This window comes from Onychomys torridus, chromosome X, assembly GCF_903995425.1.
Source record: "Onychomys torridus chromosome X, mOncTor1.1, whole genome shotgun sequence".
Classification (NCBI taxonomy): domain Eukaryota; kingdom Metazoa; phylum Chordata; class Mammalia; order Rodentia; family Cricetidae; genus Onychomys; species Onychomys torridus.
The window spans coordinates 1156892-1184154 of NC_050466.1; the positions used below are offsets into that span (position 1 = coordinate 1156892).

Sequence of the window (27263 nt, forward strand, 5' to 3'; positions counted from 1 at the left end):
TGTGTTGCCTCATTTCTCAAGAGCTTGTTCAAGCTCCGCCTTCAGTAACCAATGGCCTATGATCAACTCCTCAGCTCCTCTTGAAGCTGAATGGAAGAATTTTCCAATCCTACTTGTGGCTACAAGGTTGGGAGAAGTCAGGAAATAAAATTCTGGGGCAGAAGTCCCCTCACGACTTGATTTCTGTTTTGTTCTCTCCAACAGATTGAAGATGGAGGCAAGGCAGCCTTGTCCCAGAAGATGAGAACTGGCGATGAGCTGGTGAATATCAATGGCACTCCGTTGTATGGATCCCGCCAAGAAGCCCTCATCCTTATCAAAGGCTCCTTCAGGATCCTCAAGCTGATTGTCAGGAGGTAAGGTACAGGTGCAGAGGCCATTGAAAAGTACTTGATTGATAATCCAGCCTCACTAAAGTGGCATCTCTGGCATTATCATCGAGAAGAGAGGTATTTCGTGTGAACAGAATTGCGCAGACAACTAAAGCAGACTGGACAAAGGGCTGTTGGTTCATATTTTGACACTGTCATATACTGAGTATACCCCTTCAGATAAATACTTCTTCCAGACTCAACTGACTCATTATTCTGAGGACTCAGTGACTCGAAACAAGCAAAGCTCTGTATAACCCAGGGGTTTCTCCTCTTTCCCCTGTCATTGTTCAGTCATCACATATCTACAGAGATTTAAAGGAACTCCGCTGCCAGCCATGGTAAGCTCTCTGGAGGTTATGGTGAATGCCAAGACAGAAATGTTACCTTGTATAGTTTCATAGGTGAAAAAAGCATGTATGTTTCAATAAAAATTCATAATCTAAAGAAGCAATAAAATGCTTCACAGAATTGTTTGTGCTTGTTAAATAGATTGTTCAAACAGAAATTGTTAATTAAAGAGAAAAGAGGTCATGTCAGACTTCAGTAGGGTTACATTCAAAAGAGGAGGTAAAATTTGAGCTAAAGGGTAGGTGGAATTAGGAAAATAAACCATCAGAAATAGACAGATTTGGGCTCACTGGCGTTACACAAGCAAAGGAAGGGCAGGGCCACCATTGGGTGGGGTCATTCCAGGGCTGCTGCCAAAGCATCCGCCTGTTCATGTGCCCTTTGAAAACTGTTTCATTGTTTTTTGAGATTATAACATAATTACATCACTGCAGTCTTCTTTTTTTCTCCCTCTAAACCCTCTCCCCTTGTTCTCTTTCAAAGTCATGGGCTCTTTTTCTGTGAATATTGTTACTGAGAGCAGGAGAAGCAGTCTTCCCCAGGGAAAAGCACACTAATCGGTTATCTAATACCAAATGGTCAGTTCTGAAAAGATAGACCTACAAATAACATTATATGGACTTAGCAGGTTGTATTTATGTATCTATGAACACACACGTGCGCGTGTGCGCGCGCGCACACACACACACACACACACACACACACACACACACACACACACACCTTTATATTGTGGTGCTGGGGATGGATATAAGGGCCTGCTGATGCTAAGCAAGTGCTCTCACATTTGAGCTCCACTCCCAGATCATTTCTTTCATTTTTCTGCAGTATCTCTACTTTGGGCTGCTAGAGCTCAGGCTTTTCCTTTTCGTTGGTTGGTTTCCTTGATTTTATTCACATGCCTAAGTTTCTGCATCATTGTTATTATTAAAGAAAGATTATCATAGTACATCATGTCATATGGTTTAAATTATTTATAATATATTATTATTACAGGAAAAATGTGAATTACGTTCCATGATATTTCTCCCTCTGGCTACTGCTGTTTTCTTCCTTTTGTTTCCATTTCATCTCAAAAGCAGAGTCTATCCTTGGTGCATGCACTTTTTCTACCTTCCATTTAGCTTTCGAATATCTGCGGTCTGAACTTGGTCTCTATAATTCAAGTTGACAAAATGTTGCCTTATTGTCAAAGCTAGTAGATTATTTTCAGTCTTCGTCATATATGACTTAAAGAATACATTTGATACAGTCAGTCTAAATTACAAAACTCCTATGTGAAACTCAGACTTTCAACATACTCTGTATACTTCTTTGTGTCCTACCTCTCTGTCCATGCTTTAACCAGTTTTCTTTATGACTTGACCATTACTTTGACCATACCTTAAACATTTTTTTCAGTAGTTCTACCTTTTCTAACTTCATCATAATATGGAAATTATACTATGGAAAATATCACTGGTTTCTCCTGTTTTAGTTTATATCTATATGTGGATGATTCTATCTCTTCTGTCCCAGACCATATAACCAAGTTCCTCTTGGATGCTTATATTTAGATGTACCTATAGTATTTCAAGTATAGTATGCTGTTCCAAGCCTAACACCTTATTCTCCACCAAAGCTCCCTATCTTGGTGACACTCTAGCAACCAACTCAGAAGGAGAGCTATCATAAATTCTTCTATTGATCACATGTAACACTAAAACAATTTATCTAAACAATCTTTCCCTGAAAGAGAAAATGATAACAGTTTGGGGTTACATGGGGCAGATTATATAGAATTCCATTGGTGTATTGCATGATCTTCTAGTACCTAATATTAGCCATGCCTTTCCAGATATAGGCCTCATGGAAAGTAGTGCCTTGTACCATATATAATAGCTATGTTATCACTGATTCAATATTATATGAATGGAATACAAGGCCTTGAGTATGATAGTCAAGTGCTCTGTGCCATTGATATACATCTTCACTTTGTATCAGTTATGATTTATGTTTTAAGTAAGACTTCATGGAGGGGTCACTTGATAAGAGTTCTTGTTTAGTATCTGATAGGTTCCTGAATGTTACTTCTTTGTTCTATTACATGGAAATTGTAATTCCTTGAATAGTGTTATTATTGTGAAGATTAATGATACAACTTATATAAAATTCTTCTTACATAATGGTTTTCCCCTTCCAAGTACTAGCCAGACTTGATCGTGCTTAGCTTCCAAGATCAAGGTGGTTTGGCCATAGATGCATAATGCTGTATCAGGGAATCTCATTCCATTCCCTTCTCTGAGGTATAAACAAAGCATAATTGGAGTAGCCAAACACTGTTAGATGGGAAGTGCATTAGAGCTGTAATGTACATTGTACCCTAGTCTACAGAGTGTGATTTGCTGGGAAACCAATTGGGTACGGCAAACATCTGAACAGAGAGCATGGCTCTTGGTGAGATTCTGGTTGTAGAAAGACAGAGGCACTTTCAATGTGAATACGTTCAAGGAAGTTTCACAGGGATGTGAAGATGTTAGGGTTTTAACCACTCACCCTCTCTTCTTTACTACAACGACACTGCCACTACAAAGCATCACTTAGGAGTGGCTACAATTACAGCCTTGGAGATAGCAGGGACCTTTGGTTTGCATGGGCTGAAAGGCTCTGTGGCTCCCAGTACCTACATTTTCTACCTTTTGCAGCACCCCCACTTCAGCTCTTACTACTTGAGGCATGCCATGCATAATTTATGAGATGCTGCTGCCCTCTTGTGGAAAACTTTACCTTCCCTTATGGACTGCTGTGGACATGGTATAGGAAGTTAGTTCCTTCTGGTTTAGTCCCAATTTCCCCTTCAGTTTATGAAAAAGGTCTCTGTTCTTCATAAATTAGCACATAAAAGAAGTGTGATGTACTTATAGTTTATAAGTGTTCATCCTATTGTCTCAGATGTAAGTAAAAGGACTTTGGTTTAAGTAAATCACTGACAAAGTTCCAGAGACTTTAGAAAATGGCTTATTCTGAAAATTCAGAAACCCAATCCAGCTTGTATATATATGAATAGTGTGTGTGTGTGTGTGTGTGTGTGTGTGTGTGTGTGTGTGTGCGCGCACATGTGCATGCACGCACACACACACTCGTACATGCACACTTCTAGGGATCAAACCCAGAGCCACATCCCCAGCCCTACATTGCCCTTTAATGTTAGTTAACTAAGTCAGAAATCAAGGTATCATTGTCAGTCCAAGTAAATTCAAGCCTTGACATGTCTAACCTGCTCTAAACCGCTGTTGTTTTGTCTTAATTCAATCACTCATGTTTTCTCACCTGTACTATTTTGAGAGCCTTCCCACTGGCTTCTCAGCATTCAGTTTTATCTCTTTCCAATCAATCCATAGTCCAAAAAAAGGCATCTGAGCAGGTCCCTTTTCTACTTGAACAAAAATTAAAAATACGAACCATAGAGCTGTGCTATTCTCAAAACGTTTATTTTATATGGATAGAATATTTAACCACATTAAAGACATGATATTCATGAGTAATTTTGAATAGTTCATTAATTATTTAAAAATTTCATGCTTTGTATTTTGATCATATTCAACCTCCTCCCCATCTATTCCCAGATCCAGCCCCCAATTCCATACTCACCTAACTTTGTACCTTTATGGATTTCTTTTTGAAAAAAACAAAAACAAAAACAAACATTGCTCCAAGTAGTCCTGCCTATATACCCCTGAGTCTGAACCATTTTTGATCTACCAGAGGATATATCCTTAAAGAAAACTAACTTTCCCTTTCCAGGCAGATCTTGATTACCACTAGCTCCTCAGCTCTGGCTAGGACTTTGTGACTAAATACCATTTTTAACTAAAAATTATGACATCTAAATATATAAAGAAAAACCTGTTTGCAGTAGACAAAGAAAATTTATGAAAATGTCTGTATTGAAGACTTTGACATAACTTAGGCATGAAAACAAAGAACACCAAAATGCAAATACTTGGAAGAGTTGAAAGCATAAGTCATTCATTCTAACTAATACAATTTAAAAATATTTAATAGATAGGAATTCATTACTTTCAAATATTCATGTAACATCTAAAAATGATTGCATGTTATGCTGCAGAGAAAATATATGCAAATTCTTAGCAGAAGTGACATTGGCTTTTGTTTCTGATGAGAATGTACAAATTTCCCAAATTTAAATAAAAATCTTTTGCAACTTTAATATAGCAGAACATATTTATATGTAAATATCAGATCAAAGAAAAATAGCAAATAATAAAGATGAGAGCATGACTTGTCAGATTAGTATTCAGAAGTAAATTTATAACATTTGATATTTTATTAAAAATTAATAATACAATTACATATCTATGAATCCAATATAATAGTGATGCCACAGGCTTGATTTGGGAGACTGGGAAGATGGATTAAATAGATAAGCCTCTAGCAAACTTAATCAAGTAAACAAAGATGAATTATAAATAAAACTTAAATGAGAAGTAACAAATAACATCATAGAAATAGTTTCTGGAATTAACTACAGATTATTATAACTATACTTTCAGAAATCTTGAAATCACAGAGAAATTTAACATATCTACTTCAGTGTTAAATGCCAAAATCATTGAGAAGCTATAGAATGAAAGGACCTGAAACAGCAGAAATACTGAAAACAACAATAATAATTCAACAAAATTTCCAGTGAGTGCATTCAGAGTTTTTGAAATAACCTTGACTCTGATCATTTGATAGATCTGAAAATGTTGCAGATTTAAGTTGTTTTTGAAGCCAACATTAGTTTGATGCTACAACCCAATACCCTGCTCCCACACAGGATACTCTAATTATTGAGTTAGATGCAAAGTCCATAAATGTAGTTTTGAATTATAGAATGATAACAGCTCATTTTAAGAGCGAAAGGATGTTTTTTTTTGAAAAAAAGGTAAAATCTTGACTCTTAAACAGACTTAGAAATGGACATATGTTGGTCTTTATTTAACTCTATTGACCAAATTGTAAAGTATTAAAATTAGTTTAAAGAAGTCAAAGAAGAACAAATTCATTTTAAAAATAATATTAGACCACAATAACCAATTAGAAGCTGTACAATGTAAGAGCTCCACTCACTCACTATTTAAACTCATGAAACACTCAGGAGTACCCTTAAGAAGAAATGTGCGTGATATATAAAGGATGTATATGGATGCAATTTAAAAACAAAACTTCCACTGAAAAATGTGCACAAATAATTTTGATTATGTGAATAGCTGAAAGATATTGCATAAAGTGATTTTTAAATAGCTGATGATACAGTTCAGTGGTAGAGCACTTGTGATGCCCCAGGTTCACTTTTTCCATTCCTAGTACCACAAAGCAAAGCAAAGCAGAGCAAAGCGGAACTCAGTGGTAGAGTGTGTACTTAGCACAAGACCCTTGGCTCAGTGCTCGGTAGGAAAAAAAGTCTATTACAATAAAACTTAGAGGGGGAAGGAAGAAAAAATATAATGGATAGAAGGGCATACTATATAAGTTTTTGTTTTTGTTTGTTTTTGTCAGGTGTGGTGACATATACCTACAGGACTAGTACTATTGTTTGTGATATTTGAGAGGTGGAGACAGAAGGATTAGGAGTTCAAGGCCAGCCTTAGGTATATAATGAGGTCAAGACTAGCCTAGACTACATAAGACCCTGTCTCAAAAAACAAAAACAAAACAAAAACTAAGAAGTTATTTAATGAACAGTATTTTCACTTGCTCTAGTTTGGTTATTCCTCTATTCTGTTGTAATATCCGTTGATTTTTGAAGTTCAAAGTAGCGTTTATCATCCTACTTTCCTTATAAATGTTATCAGTTAGCCTACAGATCATTTCTCCATTTGTGTTTTACATGTTTGCACCTGATTCATGCTCATCTATTCTTTTACACTTCAGGGTGTCATTCTGAGAAATTTTCTTGTCTTTTCAGATGGCCACACACTATATTCTTGGGCATTCTCAATCTTAAGGAATAAACACTTCTGAATCAACTGCTTACTCTTCTGATTATGCAAAGGATCTTTGTAGATGGAGTTTTCCAATCCCAACTGCCTGGTTTCAGAGGCATATATATAAAAAGCCTTATTCTGCCTTGCTATAGGCCAATCTTTTTTATTAACTGATGAGAGCATATAGAATGATTATCCCAAAGCAGATCTCACTTTTGAGACAGGGTCTTATCCAGAGTGGTCTTGAACTCATGATTGACCTGCCTCAGCCTCCAAGACCCTGGAATTACAGGCATGCAACACCATGCTTAACCTCTTGCAAGTATTTGAGTCAGCAATTATTTATTGAATGTCAGGCTTTTCCTGGAGTCTGTTAATTTAATCATGAACACCTATAGTCCTTCTTGACCAGAGTTCCTGAGTCACTGAACATAGAATATAATTTGTGACTATTATTTCAGTGTTTCTAAGGAAGATGCATAGATCCTTTAGAGAGAAATTAATTAATTATACAATAGATGTTTTAGAGCTGGTACTCATTAGTGAGCACCACTTGGGAACTTGTTACAAATGCATTTTATTGGATGCCATATTAGGCCTACTAATCAAAAACTCTTGATTAGTGGGAGCTATTCCAGTTATGAATTTTACTAAAGTTTCTAAATGAAAAGCCAGCAGTTTGGGAACCACTACCTGGAGGGCATCAGGGCTCAATCCTCCAGAATCAGTAGAGAAAAACTCAATACAACTCTGTAGTAACAACCTCTTCTCCATCTACCTTTCTCATACACCATTCTCTTCATTCCCATTCTTCTATATTAACAAAGCCTCAGTTTCATTTTCTCCTATTCTGTTTACCTCCTTTTGACCACCATGGCTCATAGTTTGCTTACTCTACTCATTTAATCTGAGCTATTCCATTCACTCATTATTTCAACTACTACCTCAGTGCTAATGAGTATATTTCTAATTGTAATCTCCCCTAAAATTCAGATTCATATATTCAGAGGACCAATAAAAATCACTACTGGAAAATCTAACAGGAAATTCAAATACAGTATGTGTAAATCTGAACTCATTATCTAGCCCTTGCCAGTAGTAGTTGATGCATCTGAGTGGGAAAACCAATAGTCATTCTCGACTGTAACCAAGAGCTGTTTGCCCTTTAGACTGTCCCAGGATCTTTACTCTGGTTTGCATTTTCTGTGACTACCCTAGTTCAGTCCCTCCTTATCTCTTCTCTGAATTGTCTCAAATCTCTCTGCCAAGATGTTGTTAGCACATAGGCAAATCCAGAATATAGATTCAATTATATATCTGTCCACTGCTGAAAACTTCTCAGTGGGCAGTAAGAAGAGTGAGCCAATTATACCCATCTCTGCTTATACCTGCAACTTCATCAAGTATGCCTTGTTGTTTATTCATTCTGGAACAGTGAAGTTTCCAGGAATATCCTGCTGATTATCAACTCTAAGATTCTTCATTTTCTACTTCTTATCAGAGCTGGTTATTTCAGTTCATTCTCTAGATTCCTTAACTGTAGCATTCACAAACTTGAAATTACAGCCCTGGGGAGCCCATTTCTAGGATACATTCTTTGACACCTTGGGTTGATCAAGTAGCCATTCTCTGCTCCTATAGAATTCGAGTCATTATCACAATGCATTGAAAGAATCTGCTCATGTATTTTTCCTACGAGATTATACCAGAGTTTGGCTAGCCAGTCTAGCCTACCACCTGTTTAATATAGTCTGCTGAGTGTTATTTATTTGTATTATTTGTTATTTTTATTCTTTGAATATTTCATACATGTAACCACCCCTCACTTTTCCCTCCAGCTGCCTGCTTAGGACCCCATCATCATATCTCCTTCCAAATTTCATATTTTCCTTCCTTTATTTTAACCCAGGGTCCAATTAGTGCTTTCTATTTGTACATGGGTATGAGATCATACACTAGGGAATAAGGAACCTGCCTACCAGTGATCATGCCTCCAACTCCCCAAAGAAAAGTGACTATCCATCTCCTAGCAGCCATCAGCTGCCAATAGGTCCTTTCAGCTTGGGTCGGGGCCTCTTGGAGCCCCTTCCCCTTCTATATTTCAAGTTTTAGCTGGCTTGATCTTGTGACATAACCATAACTGCTGAGTTCAACAGCCATATCATGTCCAGAGGCCAGCAATTCACAGTATACCTACTCATCTTCTGGCTCTTAGGTTTTTTTCTCCCCCCTCTTCTGTAATATTTTCTGGTCCTTGGGGACAGAGAAATTGTTGATAATACGTAGTCTATCTATGGTTGATCATACACAGGTCTTTTTTTTCTCAGCATTTTCAACAGTAATGAGTCTCTGCATTAACTATGAGCCATGCAATAAGAAGTTTCTCTGACCAAGGTTAAAAGCAGCACCTATCTATGGGGAGCTATTGACAGTTGATGGCTTCTGGGGAAGGTAGAGTCAGTTTTCTTTAAGGGCGTGGATAGGTCAACCCTGATGATACCTCACCCAAAAGAATATAGCAGTAAAAAAGTGGACTCAATGGATTATAAAAAACAGATAAGAATTTAGGAGGGGGTGGTGGGATGAAGGGTGAATCTGGGAGGTCAAACAGTATATGTATGTATGAAATCCTTAATTAATAATATTGTAGTTTAGAAAATGAATAGTGTATTTATTTATACTTGTATAAATATTTAGTATCTGGCCCTTTATAATTAATTTTGCTGGTCTCTGGCATAAATCATTTTCAGAAACGCCATACAATGGTTAAAAAACTAAAAAGATTTTCTGCATGACAGGCAATCAATGCCACCGAGCAACAGACCCCCAACTCTCCTTTGTGTCTGCTGTGCTGCTCCTCAACCTAGAAAGTTTTCTACTCTTCTTTGCTCAACCACAGACTGGCCAGCCATGCAGCAGAATGAAGCGCCTATCAGAGGAGCTGGCTTGTTAGAACTCCCTGCAATCACTACTTTCCACAAGTCTACTGTACTGTCCTCCATAACTCTATTGAGGCTTACGGAGAGGAAGGGCTTTCCTCCAGCCGTGAAACTCAAAATGATGAAGACCTCTTCTGCATATAGATCATTCTCCCAGCTTTTACTTCTTCCTGAGCTCCAGATTTCTATTCCAAGATGAGCTGTTCTGATACCTCATTTATTTTTTTTCGTATGTGTGTATATGGCATCATTCCCATCTCTATAAGTCAGACTCACAACTATAGAGTCTCTTTAATTTCTTTGTTATCCCCAAAGTCCTTTCTGAGCTCCTCTGCAGTGTTTCTAATGTCCGTGCCATCCATCTCCTTCGTCTTCTTCCTACTACTGCCTGGGACTCATTACCTCCTATCTGGGTGCCCTCCAAACCATTCTTTGCACTTCTGCCAAATTAATCTTCCTAAAGTACATCTCAGTATTTATTTCAATCAGCAATAATTGTGCTTCGGGTAAACCTTATGAGTTATGAGATCTCTATTGTGCCAGCCTGGGTCATGTAATTCCCTTTCTCAGATATGCCCCAATTATCTCCAGAAATAATACAAGTACTCTGTCCTAGCATTTATGACCCCCTGTAGCTGGATGTACATGACTTTTTTCTATCTTATCTTCCTGAAACCCGAAAGAGTGTAACTTTCCTTTGCACATTCTTTACCTGGATTATAGCTCTTACTGTCCTCTTCTTGGGAAATACTTCTTTAATTCCTGTTCTCCATTGTTCAGATATTGTCAACCCATTATCTTTTGTTGTCCTGTTGCTTTTTCTCCTAATTCTACAAACCTGCATTGGCTACTCCACTGTTAAATGTATTAAACTGATTAAATTTTGCCTCCAAACTCTGATTTAAAAAAACCCATGTCTTTGTGTGCCTCCTTAAACATAGTTAACAATGAAGCCAGTTTTCTCCACTATGATTTCATGTTTAATTGGTCAAGTTCTGATCATTTTTATCTACTGAAAATTTCTATGTCCTTTCTCTTGTTTGTGTACTGCAACAACATCTTAACATATTACCTATTTCCAGTCTTGTCATTCTCTTTACCTCCTGAATTTAACCTCTGTGCTATAACCAGAGTCAGTTTTTAAAATGTAAATCTAGTTACAGACCCATTACTTGTCAACAACACTCAGAGTTGCCCATTGTGTTCAGAATAAAATCCAAACTCTCTAACATGGTTGAACAGACCTCTTAAGAAACAATTCTCATTCTGTGTATCTCCACCTTCTGTGCAAAAACTTGCATTCAACTGTTTGTGCTTTTCCAACTCCAACATCATTTCTCACATCTCTTTGCCTTTTCACATCTTGCTCCTTTGGCTTAGAATCATGACTGATCCATTCTTTACTTTGCTTTGCTTACTTTTACTTAACACTAAAAACTGATCCAAGCTTTGCCAATTCTGAGCTTTCCTTAGCCAGTGCAGCCTTGAAATGTATTATGTTTTCTCACATAGACAACACCTCTTGTTTCCTCTATCTTGCTTGCTTGTATGTTTCCCCATGTAAATTTTGGGCAAAATCTATAAGATTATCTTTCTTGAATCTTCAACATGCCTTCCTAGTATCTAGCAGAATTGTATGTTGAGTACCCACTGTATAACTGAGTTGAGCATGTGTGCCAAGCAATGACAAGTAGAGTCACTGTTGTGAAAAGTAGAAGCCAAGAATATTGGGGGTGTTGGGTTGCTAGGTATCCAAATACTTGAAAGTTGATGTCATGAATTCAGAAAAGGAAAGATATATGAATCAAAAATGAGTCCAAAATTTCATAACAAGCTAGATGAAGTTATAAGACATTAATTTCAAACATAGTTACACGAAGTTGAATTTATTCAGTAGTGAGCATTCCACTCGATACTTTATGTTTGTTATATTAAAAGAAAGGAAAATAATTTAATTTTGAAGATGTGGGGTTTGAACCATATAAGATTTCCAAGTAGAAATCATGATTGGCACTTGTAACTATGGTTCTAGGATATAGAAAAAATGTTTGTAATTATATGGGAAGTTATTAGAATAGATGGTAATTGAAGCTACTGAGATGGATGGGATTTTCCAGAAACAGAAGTAAAAAAATAAATGGAAGAGGTCTAGGTGCTTAATGTTTGGTGACATATATTTATTAGCTAAGCACAGGAAAAAGATCCTTTCATTAATTAATATGAGAAAAATTACTAGACACATACTCCATCTATGCCAAGTACTCTTGTGGGAACTGAGGACATAGCACTGAAAAACTAATCTTTCTTCACACGGATCTGACCTTCCAGTGGGGATGGATAAACAATTATCACAGAGAGGCAAATATATCCCTAACAGTTAGTGATAGGTGCTGTGAAGGAAAATGAAGAAATGTACGAGCACAGAAATGGTAAGATAGAGATAGTCTAGAAGCAACAGGGATAGATGAGGCTTTAACTAGATCAGGAATGGCCCTTCTGCAGGTGTGTGTGTATGTGTGTGTGTGTGTGTGTGTGTGTGTGTGTGTGTGTGTGTGTGTTTGTGTGTGTGTGTGTGTGTGTGTGTGTGTGTGTACATGTATGTACACATATACATCATAAAGGCTATAGTTTAAAATTGGGTGATTTCCTTTCCCATTCTCCATCTTATTTTTTTGAGATAGGGTCTGACACTGAACCCAGAATTCACCAAAAGTTTAGACAGTCTGGCCAGAGAGCTTTAGACATCCACGTGTTTCCACCTATACACTAGAATTATAGACACATGCCACCACACTGACTTTTACATTGTTCCTAGTGATCTGAACTCAAGTTCTCATGTTTACATGCTTGGTACTTTACCAACTGAGACATCTTCCCAGCCTCCATGTGAAGATTTGTAAATAAAGAATTAAATGATGAAAAAGATGCATCTCTGTGAAAATCCGGGGATGAGAGCATTGTAAGTAGAATGTCAAGTATAAAGACCTTTATATGTAGAAAAACATAATATCACCAAAGTTCAAAAAAAACAAATGAACAAAAAAAACCAACAAAAAATTGAAATTAGACTTTAGTAACCAAGTAAATGAAACATGAAGAAAGTTGAAATTCACTTGCATAAGGACGTATAGGTTCCTATAAGAATTCTAAATATAGGTCTAGAGAGATGGCTGAGCAGTTAAAAGCACTGGCTGCCCTTCCAGAGGTCCTGAGTTCAATTCCCAGCACCCACATAGTGGCTCACAACCATTTATAATGGGGCCTGATGCCCTCTTTTGTCATGTAGACACACATGCAAATATAGTACTCATATACATAAGTAAATAAATCTTAAAAAAGAATTCTAAATGTGCTATAATTGGAGGGGAGAAGTTATTAAAGGATTCCAAACAGGACAGTGATAAGATTGGTTTTCAACTTTGAGATGATCATTATGGCTACTGTATGGAAGGAGACTGTAGTAGGAGATGAGCAATTGCAGTGATTCTGGTAGGAGAAGGTGATGGCTTGACTTAAATTTTACTCAGAGAGATGGCAAAAATTAGTAAAAAAAAAAAAAAAAAAGATTTGTTTCAGAGGACTTGCCAATGGGTGAAGTATGAGTTGGACAGGCTTATGGCAGAGAATGAACAGGCAAGGAATTAAAAAGTTCCTTAGTTTAGGCTTGAATAACTGGATGGTACCAATTACTAAGGCAGAAAAGACTGGAGATATTGGAACCAAGTCTGAAGGGTGTGAGAAAACGTCAAACTAATTGAATTTTATGCATATTAAATTTGATGTGTCTACTGAGATATGCTAATATTAAATGATAGAGGAGTCTAGAGCTCCGCTCATGAAATAGGTCAAAATTGGATATCCAAATTTTGGATTTATCTCCAATCAGTAAAGATTTTAGACTAGATGATATTGCTAATGGGGGTTAAATATAAACAGCAAAGTCGAGGCATTATTGCTCATCCCTGAGATAATGAAGTCCTTTGGTAGGTTGAAAAGGATTAACAAAAGAGGAAGTTGAGAAGTGGCCAGTGAGGTGCAGTATTCAGTAGTTCTAGTGAGGATATTGATTTTAAAAGAGAGAGAGAGAGAGTGCTCAGATGTGTCAAATGTTGGTGAGACACAGATTCTGAGAATTTACTATTGATTTTGGCAACATAGAAGTAATTAGCAACTTTGACAATGGAATCTAAAGTCAGAGCCCTAAATTGATTGTTTGCTAAAATGCTGGGAGGAAAAGAAATGAAGTATTAGCCTAAGTTGGAGCAAATATATAAAAATTTTGTCAGGGTTGGGGATTTAGCAAGCACAAGGCCCTGCGTTTGGTCCTCAGCTCTAGAAAAAAATAATTGTCAATTATTAAAATTACTCATTTCATAAAGAGAAAAGTTACCTTTTAAATCACAAACATATCTGCTAATGAGACTGATTTAGTGGAGGCAGATAAATTGACTTTGTAGAAAGGAAGAAATAATCAGAGCAGTGAGATCTTTAGGCATATTAGAACAGAAGTAGAAAACACTTTGATAAAAACAAACAGAATTCACCTGCTGCATGAGGAGACAAGGAAGGGTAAATTGGTGACATGATAAAAAGAGATTTCTCTATTCCTTGCTTCTAGTTCTTAATCAAATGTAAGGGGTCCCATCAGCCTAGAGTGAGGATAGGAAAGAGCTTTAATGTGATCGAGATGTAGGAAGAGAAGTAGGAAGGAGCAGCCCGTCAGTCACTACTGTCAAGTCAGATATTGCAGTCAAGTTAGATGAATAATGAAAGATAGACTACCAAGTTGCATAATTCAGAGGTTATTAGTTGGCTCTGGCAGAAAAGCTTTCATTAACACGTTAGGAGCAGGTTCAGTTTCAATGAAATGTGAATGGGCTAAATATGTAGCTTAGTGGTATAGCACTTCCCTAATATCCTCAAAACTGTCAGTTCCATCTGTAGCACCCTCTCCAAAAAAAACAAAACAAACAAGCAAACAAAAAAAAATTGTACATGTAGACAGTTTTTGTGGTATAGAGGGTGTTAGGTATTGGGCATGATTGATGAATGCTGTACCACTGAGCTATATCCCAACTCAATAATCCTTTTAGAAGTGAAAAGTGGCAGAGGTAAGTGCTGAGAGGAATCTACTTGTGTCATCTCTTAGTCTGAATTTCCTGAGGAAGAATGACATACCAAAGTCATATAGTCTTTTTATATTACCTTGTCCAAGATATGATGCTGCTGGTTTCCAACAAATGTTGAATATGAGAGTGAATAAAAAAAAAATCACAAATTCTGTGCCCACATAGAATCAACAGAATCTCCTGCTGTGTCCTTTGAGAAAACTGTCTGTTGTGCCTCCTTCCATATGTGTTTTTAGAAAAAGATCTCTAAAGACGTGCTCCTGTACCACTGAAGAGCAGAACAGTGGAGGTACCAAAGGTACTTCCAGTATAATCTGTGGCCTCGAGAAAAGATAGACAACTGGGAAGGCTAACCCAAGAACTGCAGGAAATTAGTTGGCATTTGCTCTGCCTAGAGTGGGAAATGCTGGTGCCCAGAAGTTGTATTAAGTTACAGTTTCCTCTAAGGGTAACTCAGCAGCCATAGTGGAGAGGAGAGGGAAATGTGTATAATAGACTTACAGCTATATTTGAAGGATATAAATTCATCAACCAAATAGGAAATGAATGGAATGAGTTCAGGGAGATCAGATCACAGCTAGATGAAATCAAGACTGAGGTTGTTTAAGCTAACTATCGGAGAAACTGAATTTTGACGGCAAAAGTACTGCATTGTGGGTTAAACTTTGAAAAGAAATACTGGAACTCTGCCACTGAGTCATTTTAATTATTAACAATTAGACAGGACAATGTCATTGAAAATAATGTAGCATAATATAAGGAGTGGTTTTGCTCTGTTCCCAGAGGGGTAGACTGGATGTGACCTAATAGCTTTTTCCTACACTAATTTGGCTGATTGTGTCAGAGAAAAAACAAAACAAAACAAAACAGGTTGATCGTTTTGTTTGTTTCCCTTCTGTTGAATGACTCACACTTGACCACAGGCATACATAGAAAGAATTCCCACTGAAAGGAAGATAACAGAATCTATAATAGGAGTCCAGGAGATTGAAAGAGAGAACTCCCCAAAACTTGAAAAATTAGTTAGAACCTTGAGTTATTCACCACCCATCTCCAAGATATGGCTCCAATGCCTGGATGACAGCATTTGATGATGGAATGAATAGATTAAAAAGTTTATCAATTGATGAATGCTACATTGGGAGAGAACACTTAGGAATACCAGTGTAAAATGACAATGAACTGATAGGTTAGATGTGTTCTCTTTCTGAGTCAACTTCTGATTTCATTTTCAATGATTTCTTCTGAGGATGAAATTAAAGAATTCAGATAATGTACTTGGAATCCAGCATCTTAAGATGCACTGGCTTTTTCACCTCTTATTTTTTCTAACCCATCTCCCCACATATGTCAAAGTTTCTGTTTGCTTTATCACACAAAGAAGAAAGGAAATTATGCTTTTCTTTTAAAAGTCACAGATATTGGTATTAAAATCAGCTTAACATTAACCAATAACTGCAATCAATTTTAGAGTAATTTTATTTTTTGAGATTATAATATAATTACACCATTCCCCTTTCCCTTTCCTCCCCCAAATTCTCCTAATACCCTTCCATGCTCTCTTTCCAATTTGTGGCCTCTTTTTTCATTAACTGTTGTCACATGCATATGTATATGTATAGAAACACTACCAGGAATGGTGGTGGTCTTCCACCTCGTTTTTATCAATCTGCCAGTAGTCTAAAATAGAATAAAATGACAGTGTTCTCCTGGCATCATATTTTTATTCTTGTAATTTGTTCAGTATCCCAAGTCTGCCTCTTTTAGTGATTAACTATCCTTCACACCATGTTGGCCACAGCTAATAAACTAGCAGTTCCCCAGCCATGGCTGTTGGCGCTAACCAGTGGGAAGTCCAAATTTACCTGTTTGACTGCCTTGCTCTCAAATTTCCTCCTGATGTTATTTTTGTCCTCACCCACCAGATAGAATTTCTAGAAGGGAAAAAAACAAACAAACAAACAAACAAACAAAAATAGCCTCATTAAGGAAGTGACAGCCCTAAGTACAAAAACTTAGATTTTCTCTCTTTCCTTAGACAAGAGACACTTTCAGCCCTTTTCTCTTTTGCATGGCTTCTATTCCTTCCACTTGGGAGCCTTTAAAGCTACAGATAGGAGACACCACTTTAATTTAGATACAATAACCAGACTTAATTAGTATCACAGATCAACTCACTTCCTTTAACAACAGTGTCCAACACATTTTTTTCCTCTGAAATGTTTCATTTTCCCAGAGGCTCATATCCCTTGCATAGAACAGAATGTTTTGAAAAACAGTTGAACAGCTTTTTATCAGAGAAGTAAGTGGTCCTATCACAACTATAAAGCTGAGTGCAGAAAATGTGGTGAGCAATCATGAAAGCACTATAAAATTATCAATGGATAGAAAAGCCATTCAAATGAAAGCTTTGTAAATGAATCAAGATTATTCAACCTGAAGAGATAATGTTTTCAGATCCTTAGAAAAGGTAGACACTTGCTCAAATGGTTTAACAAACAGAAAGCAGAAACTTCCAACCTACTACATGTTCTAACCATAGGAAGTTTTGCCTTACAAAATAGATAAGCTAGCTCTATGATGCTTTCTTTTAAGAAACTGTCTCACTGTGTAGTCTAGGCTCATCTTAAACTCACAATTTTCTTTGCTCATCTTAAACTCACAATTTTCTTTCTCTCTCTTTTTATCTGAGAGCTAGGATTCCAGAGTTGCATCACCCTGCTCAATTTGTTCTTTACGTATTTGTTTTGTAAGACAGGAAGAAATGATTTATGAGCTAATTTAAGTACTGCAAATATTCTCTAGGAAAAAAGTTTGCTTCTTTAGAATGCCAGGAATTGATTCCTATGGCTTCCACTATTCACCTATTTTTCCTCGTCAACGGTAAGGCCTCCCACCAGCCTCTTTATTCTAGACAAATCTTTTCTTTGAACTCCATACTAGAAACACAGTGTCATGATACATGCAAGAGACTTTTTGTTTTCCTTTTCTGTTAAAGACAGAAGAAATAGCAACATTTGTAGCAGGAGAGATTTTAGCCAGATCGTCTAGGGGACTTCTAAATCACTTTGTGTAGTCAGTGATTATGCACTAAGGAAAGCTATGGAATTTTCTTTACTGACTTTAGCAAATTATTTCCTCCCCCGGGGAAGTCTCACTGAGACAGAAGAGAAGGGAGTTGGCAGCAATGGTGGAGAAATGAATGAACTACAGCCTTTCTATCTCTTCTTATTTAAGCCAGAGTTCTCTAAATGTTGATGCATTGAAGAAACTACTTTTGTGAAAACTAACTGGCAAGCAGTCCAAAGAGGATTCTAGACTTTATCAGTTTATCACACACACACACACACACACACTCACACACACACGCACACGCACATGCACGCGCACGCACACGCACACGCACACGCGCACACACACACACACACACACTGACAGACAGTCAGAGAGGGTGTATCCTTCATTTTTGTCCTTTGAGTGTAAAACATAATTTACTGCTACAGCTTCAGCTACCTGAATGCTAATGCGTCTTGCATTTACAACTCTAGCCTCAAACTCTTTTCTGAGTACCAACAGTATATTTCTAGTTTTCTTACCATATTTTTGCATAGGAACCTCAAACACGGTATATTTCCCTTTTTTCCTCCTGTCATGATCTTGATCATGGTCAGATCATCCAGTGGTCTGTTCCCTTAAAGTAGGATATCATGAAGCATTTCGAATTCTCCCTTCTCTCAGCTACTTCATCTTTATCATGTCAATAACAAAATCTTATTAATACTACCTTCTAATATGGTTTCTTTAAAAAAATGCTTCTAGTCTCATTCAACATCTTACCCACACACCCAGAGCTGTCTGCTCAGCACTCTGCCTTTGCAGATGCTACTCTCTTTGCTTAGAATGTTCTCCTGCCCTTCCTTTAACTAGTAAAGTCCCTACTCTGTTAAAGACCCACCATTTATCACCAGCCATCATTCCCACAGGACACAAAATGATTCTCCTTTGTGTTCTTACCGCATAGCTGCCAGTCTGGGCATCCTTCTGCCCTGTAAATTGTGAGCTCCTTGGATCCAGGGAATGTACTTTCCTCATCTTTGAAATATCAGCACCTAACACATCATAGTCTGTGGTAAATATTACTAAATAATGAATTACATTATTTTAAAATAATCCAAGTTTATCGATTCCTTTAATGATATTGATATTTGGTTTCAAGTCTAAAGACGATTTGATCTTATTTTTTCTAAAAAGTTTATAGCTTTGCACCTACATAAAATCTTTGGCCCATTTTAAATATGCATGTGTGTCTATGTGATATGTGTGTGCATGTGCATGAGTCTTGAGATTCATTTTTAGGTGTATAGTTGTATAATTGTTACAGTGCCACTTCCTGAAAAGGCTACCTTTCATCCACTGAATTGCTTTGTTTTTAAGATTTATTATTATTTTATCATCATCATCATGGTGTCCGTGTGTGTTCATGCAGATACCTATGGAGGCTAGAAGAGGGTATGGGATACTATGGAGGTGCAGTTTATAGACAGTTGGGAGCTGTCTGATAATGCTACTGGACACTGAGCAAGTCCCTTTTGAATTGATTTTGCAACTTTCTCAGAAATAAGTTTGGTATATCTAAGGAGTCTATTTATGGCGTTCTGTTGGTTCCAGTTGTGGAAGCGTATATACCTCTCCGCCAATATGACTCAGCCTTGACTACTGAAATATAGTTCTTAAAATTTGGTAGATGGACTCTATAAAACTTCTGGTGAAATTTCAATACAAATTTCATTAAATGTGTACAGAAATTTGAGGAAAAATGCCTTTTTAAGAAAAAAACTACTTTGAAACTTCTGAGGAACACAGTGTTTCTATATATTTGGATCTGTGTTGATTTTTTCATCAGTATTTTGTAGTTTTCAGCATACACATCTTATATAATTCTGTTAGATTTATGCCTAAGCATTTTATTTTGGGCAGCAAGAGTAAATAAATTTTAAATTTGTTTCTGCATGTCTGATGTTAGTGCTCAAAATATCATTACTTTTAAAATGTTGTATACTTCAACCTGCTGATTTATTAGTTCTCTCGGTTGTTTTTGTTTTTTTTGTTTTGTTTTGTTTTGTTTTTTGAGATTCCTTGAGATTTTTAACACATCCTCTTTAAATAGGAACAGTTTTTTCCTGTCTAGTTTGAGTGTGTTTCATCATTTTTTTTAACTATCCTATTGTGTTTTTCTACATTTCAGCAGTATTGAGGAAGAGTGGGTTGATCATAAGGCAAAGCAGCCAACCTTTTATTACGTTTGATGTTAATGGCAAAGTTTATACAAATATTCTTCAGCATATAACGAAACTCCATCTTTTATTTTTACATTATTATTGAGATTATTATGTAATTATACCATTTCCCCCTTCCATTTCCTCCCGCTAAACTTTCCTTGCTCTCTTTCAAATTCATGGCCTTTTTTCATTAATTGATCTGCATATATATTCCTAAATACATAAGAACAGCCTGATCAGTCTGTATAATGTTACTTGTAGTCAGCATACAAAGTAATAAGTTTTCTTATGGCATTTTTGAGTAGACTTAGTTTGAATTTAGTCTTCCCCTCCCCATCTCCTTTGGCCCCTGACCCACTTATACCTGTCTACCCCGTCATCCTGTTCCAATATTCATGTCACATGTGTTAGATAAACCTCTCTACTTTTCTTCTCTCTTCACTCTCCTTCCATCAAACCCCTTTTTTTCCTGCTCATGGGCCCTTTAAATTTCTGCTTTATTGCATGTTTGCGGAAGGCTGTCGGAAGTGGATGTTGAATTTATCAAATGCATTTCAGTTCATGACTACAATAGACCCTTTGAGTTTTCTTCAGTCTATTTGATACATACCGACGGTTTTTAAGCATGTAGCTGGTTTTGCATCACAGGAATAAGTTTTTCCTGAGTACGTATAATTCTCTTTGTACATTAAAGAATGCTGTTTGTAATGTTTTCATAAGGATTTTTTGTGTCATTCATTACTCATGAAGTCTAGGGTTTATATTTTGTGTCTAGTCTTTACATACGGGCAATTCTCACTTCATAAAGTGAATTGGGAAGAATTCATTTCTCAGGAGGATTTTATATATAACTAGTGCTAATATTTTTGTAGGTGACTCACATTCTTTCTCTCTGATTTTTATTTTCTTTGTAGATAGTCTTAATATATAATACAGAATGACTTGAAACTTGCTACATAGTCCAGGTTGGCCTCAAATTCCTGTTTTCCTGTGTCTGCCTACTGGAATTTTTAAGTTTGTTTCATTGATTGTTGCTCTTACATTTTTTGTTTTGTTTCCCTAGCACAGTAATTTATGACAATAAATTTCCTCAAAGTATTGATTCAACTGTGCCTTACAAATTTTAATCTGCTGTATTATTATTTTCATTTAGTTAATGTAATATGTGATTGCTTGGGAAAATTCTACTTGGACTCATATATTTCTTATGATATGTTGCTTTAGTTTCCAGTTGTTTTTTATTGCTAATTTATAATTGGATTTCCTTGTAATAGAAAAATGTACTTATGTTTGATTTGAAATCTTTAAAAATTGTTGATTTGTCTTATGGAACAAGATCTAAACTGTTTCAGTATATGTCTCATGAGTACTTGAGAACAGTCTGCATTCTTTTGTTATGTAATGGCTCTTATAAATCTCAATTAGGCTTTGTTGGTAAATGGTATGATCAAATCCTACTGTTTCTTTACTTATTTTATCTTTTCTCTATTCATTCTTCACAGATGGGCATAGAAATCTCTAAATACTATATAACTATAGATAGATCTGTTTCTCCTTTCTGTTTTATTCTCTTACCATGGTTATCCTCACACTGGCATCCTATGAAAATAAAACAGTTCTGTAATATGAACTAATGGAGAACTTGAATTGTGTTAGCAACCAAAAGCATCAAAATATAGAAATAACTCAATTTTTACAAAGATGTTAGCAATCGCCATTCAAGTAAAGAATTATTAGGTAGCTTATTCAACTATCTTAACAATAATTTCTAAAAGTGAAAAATTTTCAATCACATTTTTCTGGTTCTACTTCTTAAAATATATGTAGTTACAATTTTTGTAATTTTTTGTCAACTGATACAAATGCACAATTAGAGATATCTTGCCATGCTGATCATTGTTGTGCTTCAGAGGCATCATAGCTAGGCATCATTAATATTTTTAAGATTATCAACCAGGCTGTGGTGGCACATGCCTTTAATCCCAGCACTTGGGAAGCAGAGCCAGGAGGATCTCTGTGAGGCAGAGGCCAGCCTGGTCTACAAAGCAAGATCCAGGACAGGTACCAAAACTACACACAGAAAACCAAAAAATAAATAAATAAAATAAAATAAAATAAAGAATATCTTTTCATATGGATTTTTAGTGGCTAATATGTGTGCGTGTAATAAAATATATACCATTTATTAGTTTGTTGCTTGTATTTTACAGTGTTGTCTAAGGTATAAAACTTTATATTTCTATATATGCTGTTATGTTTCCTTGTTTATAATAAAATTGTTTATCTATTTCTTGTACATATATATGTATATATTGTCACGCTGTTTCTTCCTGATATCCAAGATTTCTTAGCCATTTCCTTTCTGTTTAGAGAACTTCTTTGAATCATTATTTTAGAATCAACCTTCCAGCAATTAGCTCTTAGCTTTTCTTCATCTGAAAATGTCTTTCGTCAAATACAGAAAGTTTCAGCCGTGTGTGTGTGTGTGTGTGTGTGTGTGTGTGTGTGTGTGTACCAAAGCTCATCAGCCTTATTTTTTCAAGGGTATTTTCAGCCCTCTCCTCCTTTTTTTCTCCCTCTAGTTGACTGATACTCTTTCATGACAGCCCCAAAGAGTCCTGAGGCTGTCCCCATTTTGTAGTCAATTTTCTTTTTGTTGTTCATATTGGGTAATTTCTAATGCTATCTTAAAGTTTAATTGATTTCTTTTTTGTTGCCTTAGAAAGGGCTTCTGAGAATAGTTAGGGATTTTTATTTTCTTTTTAAGTTCTAAAATTTCCATTTGCGGGTTCTTTATATGTCTTTGTCAAGACATGCCATTTCTTGGCAGAGATGTTCTTACTTGTCACTCACTTCATGCATACCTGTAATTACTCACTGAAGTATCTTTATGATGGATGCTTTTGTTATATACTTCTAACATGTCTTACAGTTCAGTGTTGGTACCTCTTATCTTTTTTTTTTGTTGTTGCTCAAAATCTTCCTGGTTCATAGCATGATGAATGATTTTCCATTGAAATGCATATACTTTGGAGGATTCTATTAGAGATTATAATTACATATGAACTTTCTACTTTAAATTGTTTCCTCTGATGTCACCATTTCAGAGGATAGGGCTGATGCCACATGCAGGCAGAAATCCAGGATCTCCACTTGATCTCTCTTAACACCCAAAGAAGGGAGTTCTTTATTCCTGTTAGACTTCTCAAACTTCCCTTGTTGCTTTCTGTGTGCCCTCCTCTAATACCACCTCAGCAGGGAGAAGGACAGGCTCATTGCTCTTTATATGTTGAGGCAGATAACCCCATTTTCTGGAACGGTCATCAATACTGTGGGTAGATGAAGATTTGTTACCACCTAGTATGTACGGAAGTCCTGATTCTGTATGTAGCCTTTATTGCCAATGCCTGGGTAGTGGGTGGGGATTGAATTACTTGTTTAAGAGTATCTAGAGTGGAAATCTAAGCTTCTCATTCAACCTTTGTTAACATGAGAAAAGACAGAGAGAGCCACAGATTTCCTGTGGTGTTTGGCTGGAACAAAGTAGATATTTTCTCAAAGTTCTATGTCTTGCTAGAATTCTCCTCTTTTAAGTAATGGGAATGGACGCCTGTTAGGAGTGATTTTGCCTGTGCCCACTATTGGACTCCACAGAACAAAAAGAAAACTCAGGAAATTTGACAACTGTGCCCTAGCACTCAACCTTTCCTAAGTGCGTTGGTTACCTGCTTCATGTAATGAAAATCATCTTCATTACATTAAGACCCTTCAGATTAGATTTCTTGCTTTGGTTTTTACAGTGGGATTTGAATTTTTACAATGATCTATTAAATTTAAAATACTGGGCAGTGGTGATGCACACCATTTAATCTCAGCACTTGGGAGGTAAAGGCAGGCGAATCTCTGAGTTCAAGGCCAGGCTGGTCTATAGAGAGAGTTCCAGTACAGCCAAGGCTACCCAGAGAAACGCTGTCTCAAAAAACTAAAAAAAAAAAAAAAAAAAGTAATTTCATCAAGTATATGCTTGCAAATATTTTCTCTTAATGAATTGTATCAGAGAAAGTTAGACAAGACTGTTTTAATGATTGTTTTACTTATATATAATATCAAAAATAGGAAAATTCATGTCCATTTTCCCAGAGCAAGAATCTTGATAATATTTTAGTTATTTTAGTACCACCCCTTAAGAATTAGATGCATGATTTCCATATTCACTTTATACATTCAAAAATTAAAAGAAAAATTTCATTAAGAAATCATCTCTCCACTAAAATAGCTAAATGAACCAAACCTTAAACATTGAAAGTTTTGGTTTTTTTAACTAAATGGAAGAAGGAAGAAGCATATAACCCTTAAAGATGTTGAGTATGCTTCCTTATAATTTAACAGCTTCTTTAAGCCCAAACCTTATGAGCCCAAACTTTGATGAGCTTGCCAAGTCTGGATCTTAGAGCAAGTGTCAAGATCCCTTTGGGGAATTTGTCTCTGAGCTACCAGCTTTTTGGACTTCAGGCCAGTTTCTATTTTGAGTGAAAGCACCAATCTAGCAAGAGTGCATTGATTGCTTTCCAGCTAATCAAAGGGAAAGCATTAGTTGGCTGTTCTGGCATCTCCATGCAGCTAAAAATGATTATGTCTCTGGCTCCTAATGCAGCAATATATTCTTAATATATTCTTCCTCCTTTTTCCTGTAATGAGGATGCAGAATATTTTTCAATTTTCCTAAGTATAAAGTTAATGTATATCTTTGAATGGTCTTTGAGAAGTTACACAGGGTAAGTTGATTTTTTTTTCCTCTAGGGAAAGAACATAAAAATCAAGTTCCCTTCTCATTATCTAAGTATCATATACAGCAGTTTCCATATAGCACAGGTTCTTTATATAAAATTGTCCCTCTGTGCTTCAAGAAGAGACTTCCTAAGGTCCCTGAGACTGTTGGAGAGAATGGAACACTTTGGAAAATTTTCAGACTAGTTTTGATGCATACAGGTTATAGGAGATTAAGAAATTTTTGTTTCTAACTTCTATCTCTATCTCTCTGTCTCTGTCTCTGTCTCTGTCTCTCTCTCTTCCCTCCCTCCCTCCCTCCCTCCCTCTCCTCTTCCCCTTGCCTCCCTCTCTCTCTCCATCTCCCTCATCCTGCTTGTTCTGCTTAGGGTTTCTATTGCTATGAGGAAGCACACCATAACCAAAAGCAAGTTGGGGAGAAAAGGGCTTATTTGGCTTACACTTCCACATTGTAGTCCATCACTCAAGGAAATCAGGGAAGGGACTCACACAGGGTAAGAGCCTAGAGGCAGGAGCTGCTGCACAGGCCATGTAGGGGTTCTGCCTACTGGCTTGTTCAACATGGCTTGCTCAGCCTGCTTTCTTACAGACTCAGGACCAACAGTCCAGGGGTGTCACCACCCACCATGGGCTGGGCAATCCTCCATCAATCACTGATGAAGAAAATGACTCACATGCTTGCCTAAAACCCAATCTTAAAAATTTATTTATTTTTGGTGTTTTGCCATAGGTGTCAGATCCCCTGGAACTGGAGTTACAGACAGTTGTGAACTGCCATGTGGATACTAGGAATTGAACCCGGGTACTCTGGAAGAGCAGCCAGTGCTCTTAACCACTGAGTTATCTCTCCAGCCCCTACTTACAACCCAATTTTATGGAGGCATTTTCTCAATTGAGGTTCCCCTTTCTCTAGTGACTAAAGCTTATGTCAAGTTAACATAAAACTAGCCAGCACACTGCCCCCACCCCTCTCATTTTCTGTGTATATGTGATTCTTTGTTACCTTGTCTTTTCTGGAAAGGTTGAAGGTTTAATAAAGGAAAGTTTAAGGAAGAATAGGAGAATATATTCATGAAGCAATGGGGAGAATGATTAATCTTTTATATATGATTCAGAAGAGCCATTATAATGAATCTTCCAGAACAGGAAGAATTATGAGAAGCCTCAGAAAACTTCCATCATAAAAATTTCTGTAGCACTGATACTGGCCATGAGTGTGTCACAGCTGGACTAAGAACTAGCTTTGTATTACCTATGAATTATATCCAAGGACAGGAAATGTTTGCTTTGTCAGAGACCTTGTAACATCATAGAACACAATAATGAAAGCTTAACCAAGGCTCAGAATGAATGTTACTTGTCTGAGGCCATACAGCTAATAACTGTTAGAGCTAAGATTCAAATCTAGTACCTGTGTGTGTACCCATCTCTTCCCCCCTTATATAGACATTGATAAAATTCTAGTTACCAAGCCTATCCTAATTCTGTAACTCATTGAAATTATGCTACATCGCTCCGTAACCAATAATGATTTAAAGGTGTTGAGAATTTTGCCCTTAAACAGTTGAATGTAGAATGAATGGTTTTCCCAAGGAACTTTCCCATGTAATATTAACGAAAATTGGCCAGAACTCAGATCACTTTAAATTTAATAGGCTCTTTGTAAATGTTAGCTCTGTCTCTCTATTCCCCTACTTAATATGGATCAGTTACAATACTAGTAGCTCTCAAGTACATCATGTTACTTGATTGTCATGCCTGTCTTTTGAGTGATAGGGACGAATGCCTCCCTGATTTACAAGTGAGGAGATTAGTTCCAAAGGAATGAATGAGATGACATGTCCACTCCCTTCCAGCCAAATGTGCCTGGCTTCATATCTACTATGTTCTCTGTAGCCACACCTTTTGGTACTTATCTACTTCTGTCTCCGTAATATTTTCAAAAACGTTGAATATCTAGCCGAGTTCTTCAGAAATCCTTGTATCAATTTACAAATCCTTAGGCTATGCATGTATTCTCACTTGCCTCACTCTGTGAAGGTTATCCTCAGCAGCAGCCTTGTATGAGCCCAGAGTGAAAGTGTAAATTAGTCTGAGGTGCTAATTGATTCCTTGTGTGTTACTCAGGCTTTAGCTTTGTCTTGACCCAGAGTGTTCTTCTCCACAGCAGAATGAACCAACCGAGTTAATTGGCATTTGGATGAGTTAGAGTTGAAGTTCTAGGCAAGAAACTACTTAACAACTGAACCAGTATGATTGCTGGTGCTTACCTTTTAAGACATCTGCTGGGTGAAGGCATTTTCTTTTTTCTGACCAGAGGCTAAGTCAGCCTCAGTCAGTAGCAAAATCTTATTACTTATGTTCTGCACTCCTGTTGTATCTTTGGGATGTATTCTGTTTAATAATGTGTGCATTAGGAGATACTGAAAACATG

The 27263-nt window shown here is 36.7% G+C and overlaps 1 protein-coding gene across 1 annotated transcript in view; it reads left to right on the plus strand.

The window, feature by feature from the left end:
* Positions 1-207: 207 nt before the first annotated feature.
* Positions 208-27263, plus strand: part of Shroom4 (shroom family member 4) — a 98200-nt gene continuing 71144 nt past the window's right edge. The window contains exon 1 of the mRNA XM_036175442.1: positions 208-356. Within this exon, the coding sequence (XP_036031335.1) occupies positions 241-356 (116 nt within the window). The 5' untranslated portion in view covers positions 208-240. The remainder of the gene's footprint in view (positions 357-27263) is intronic.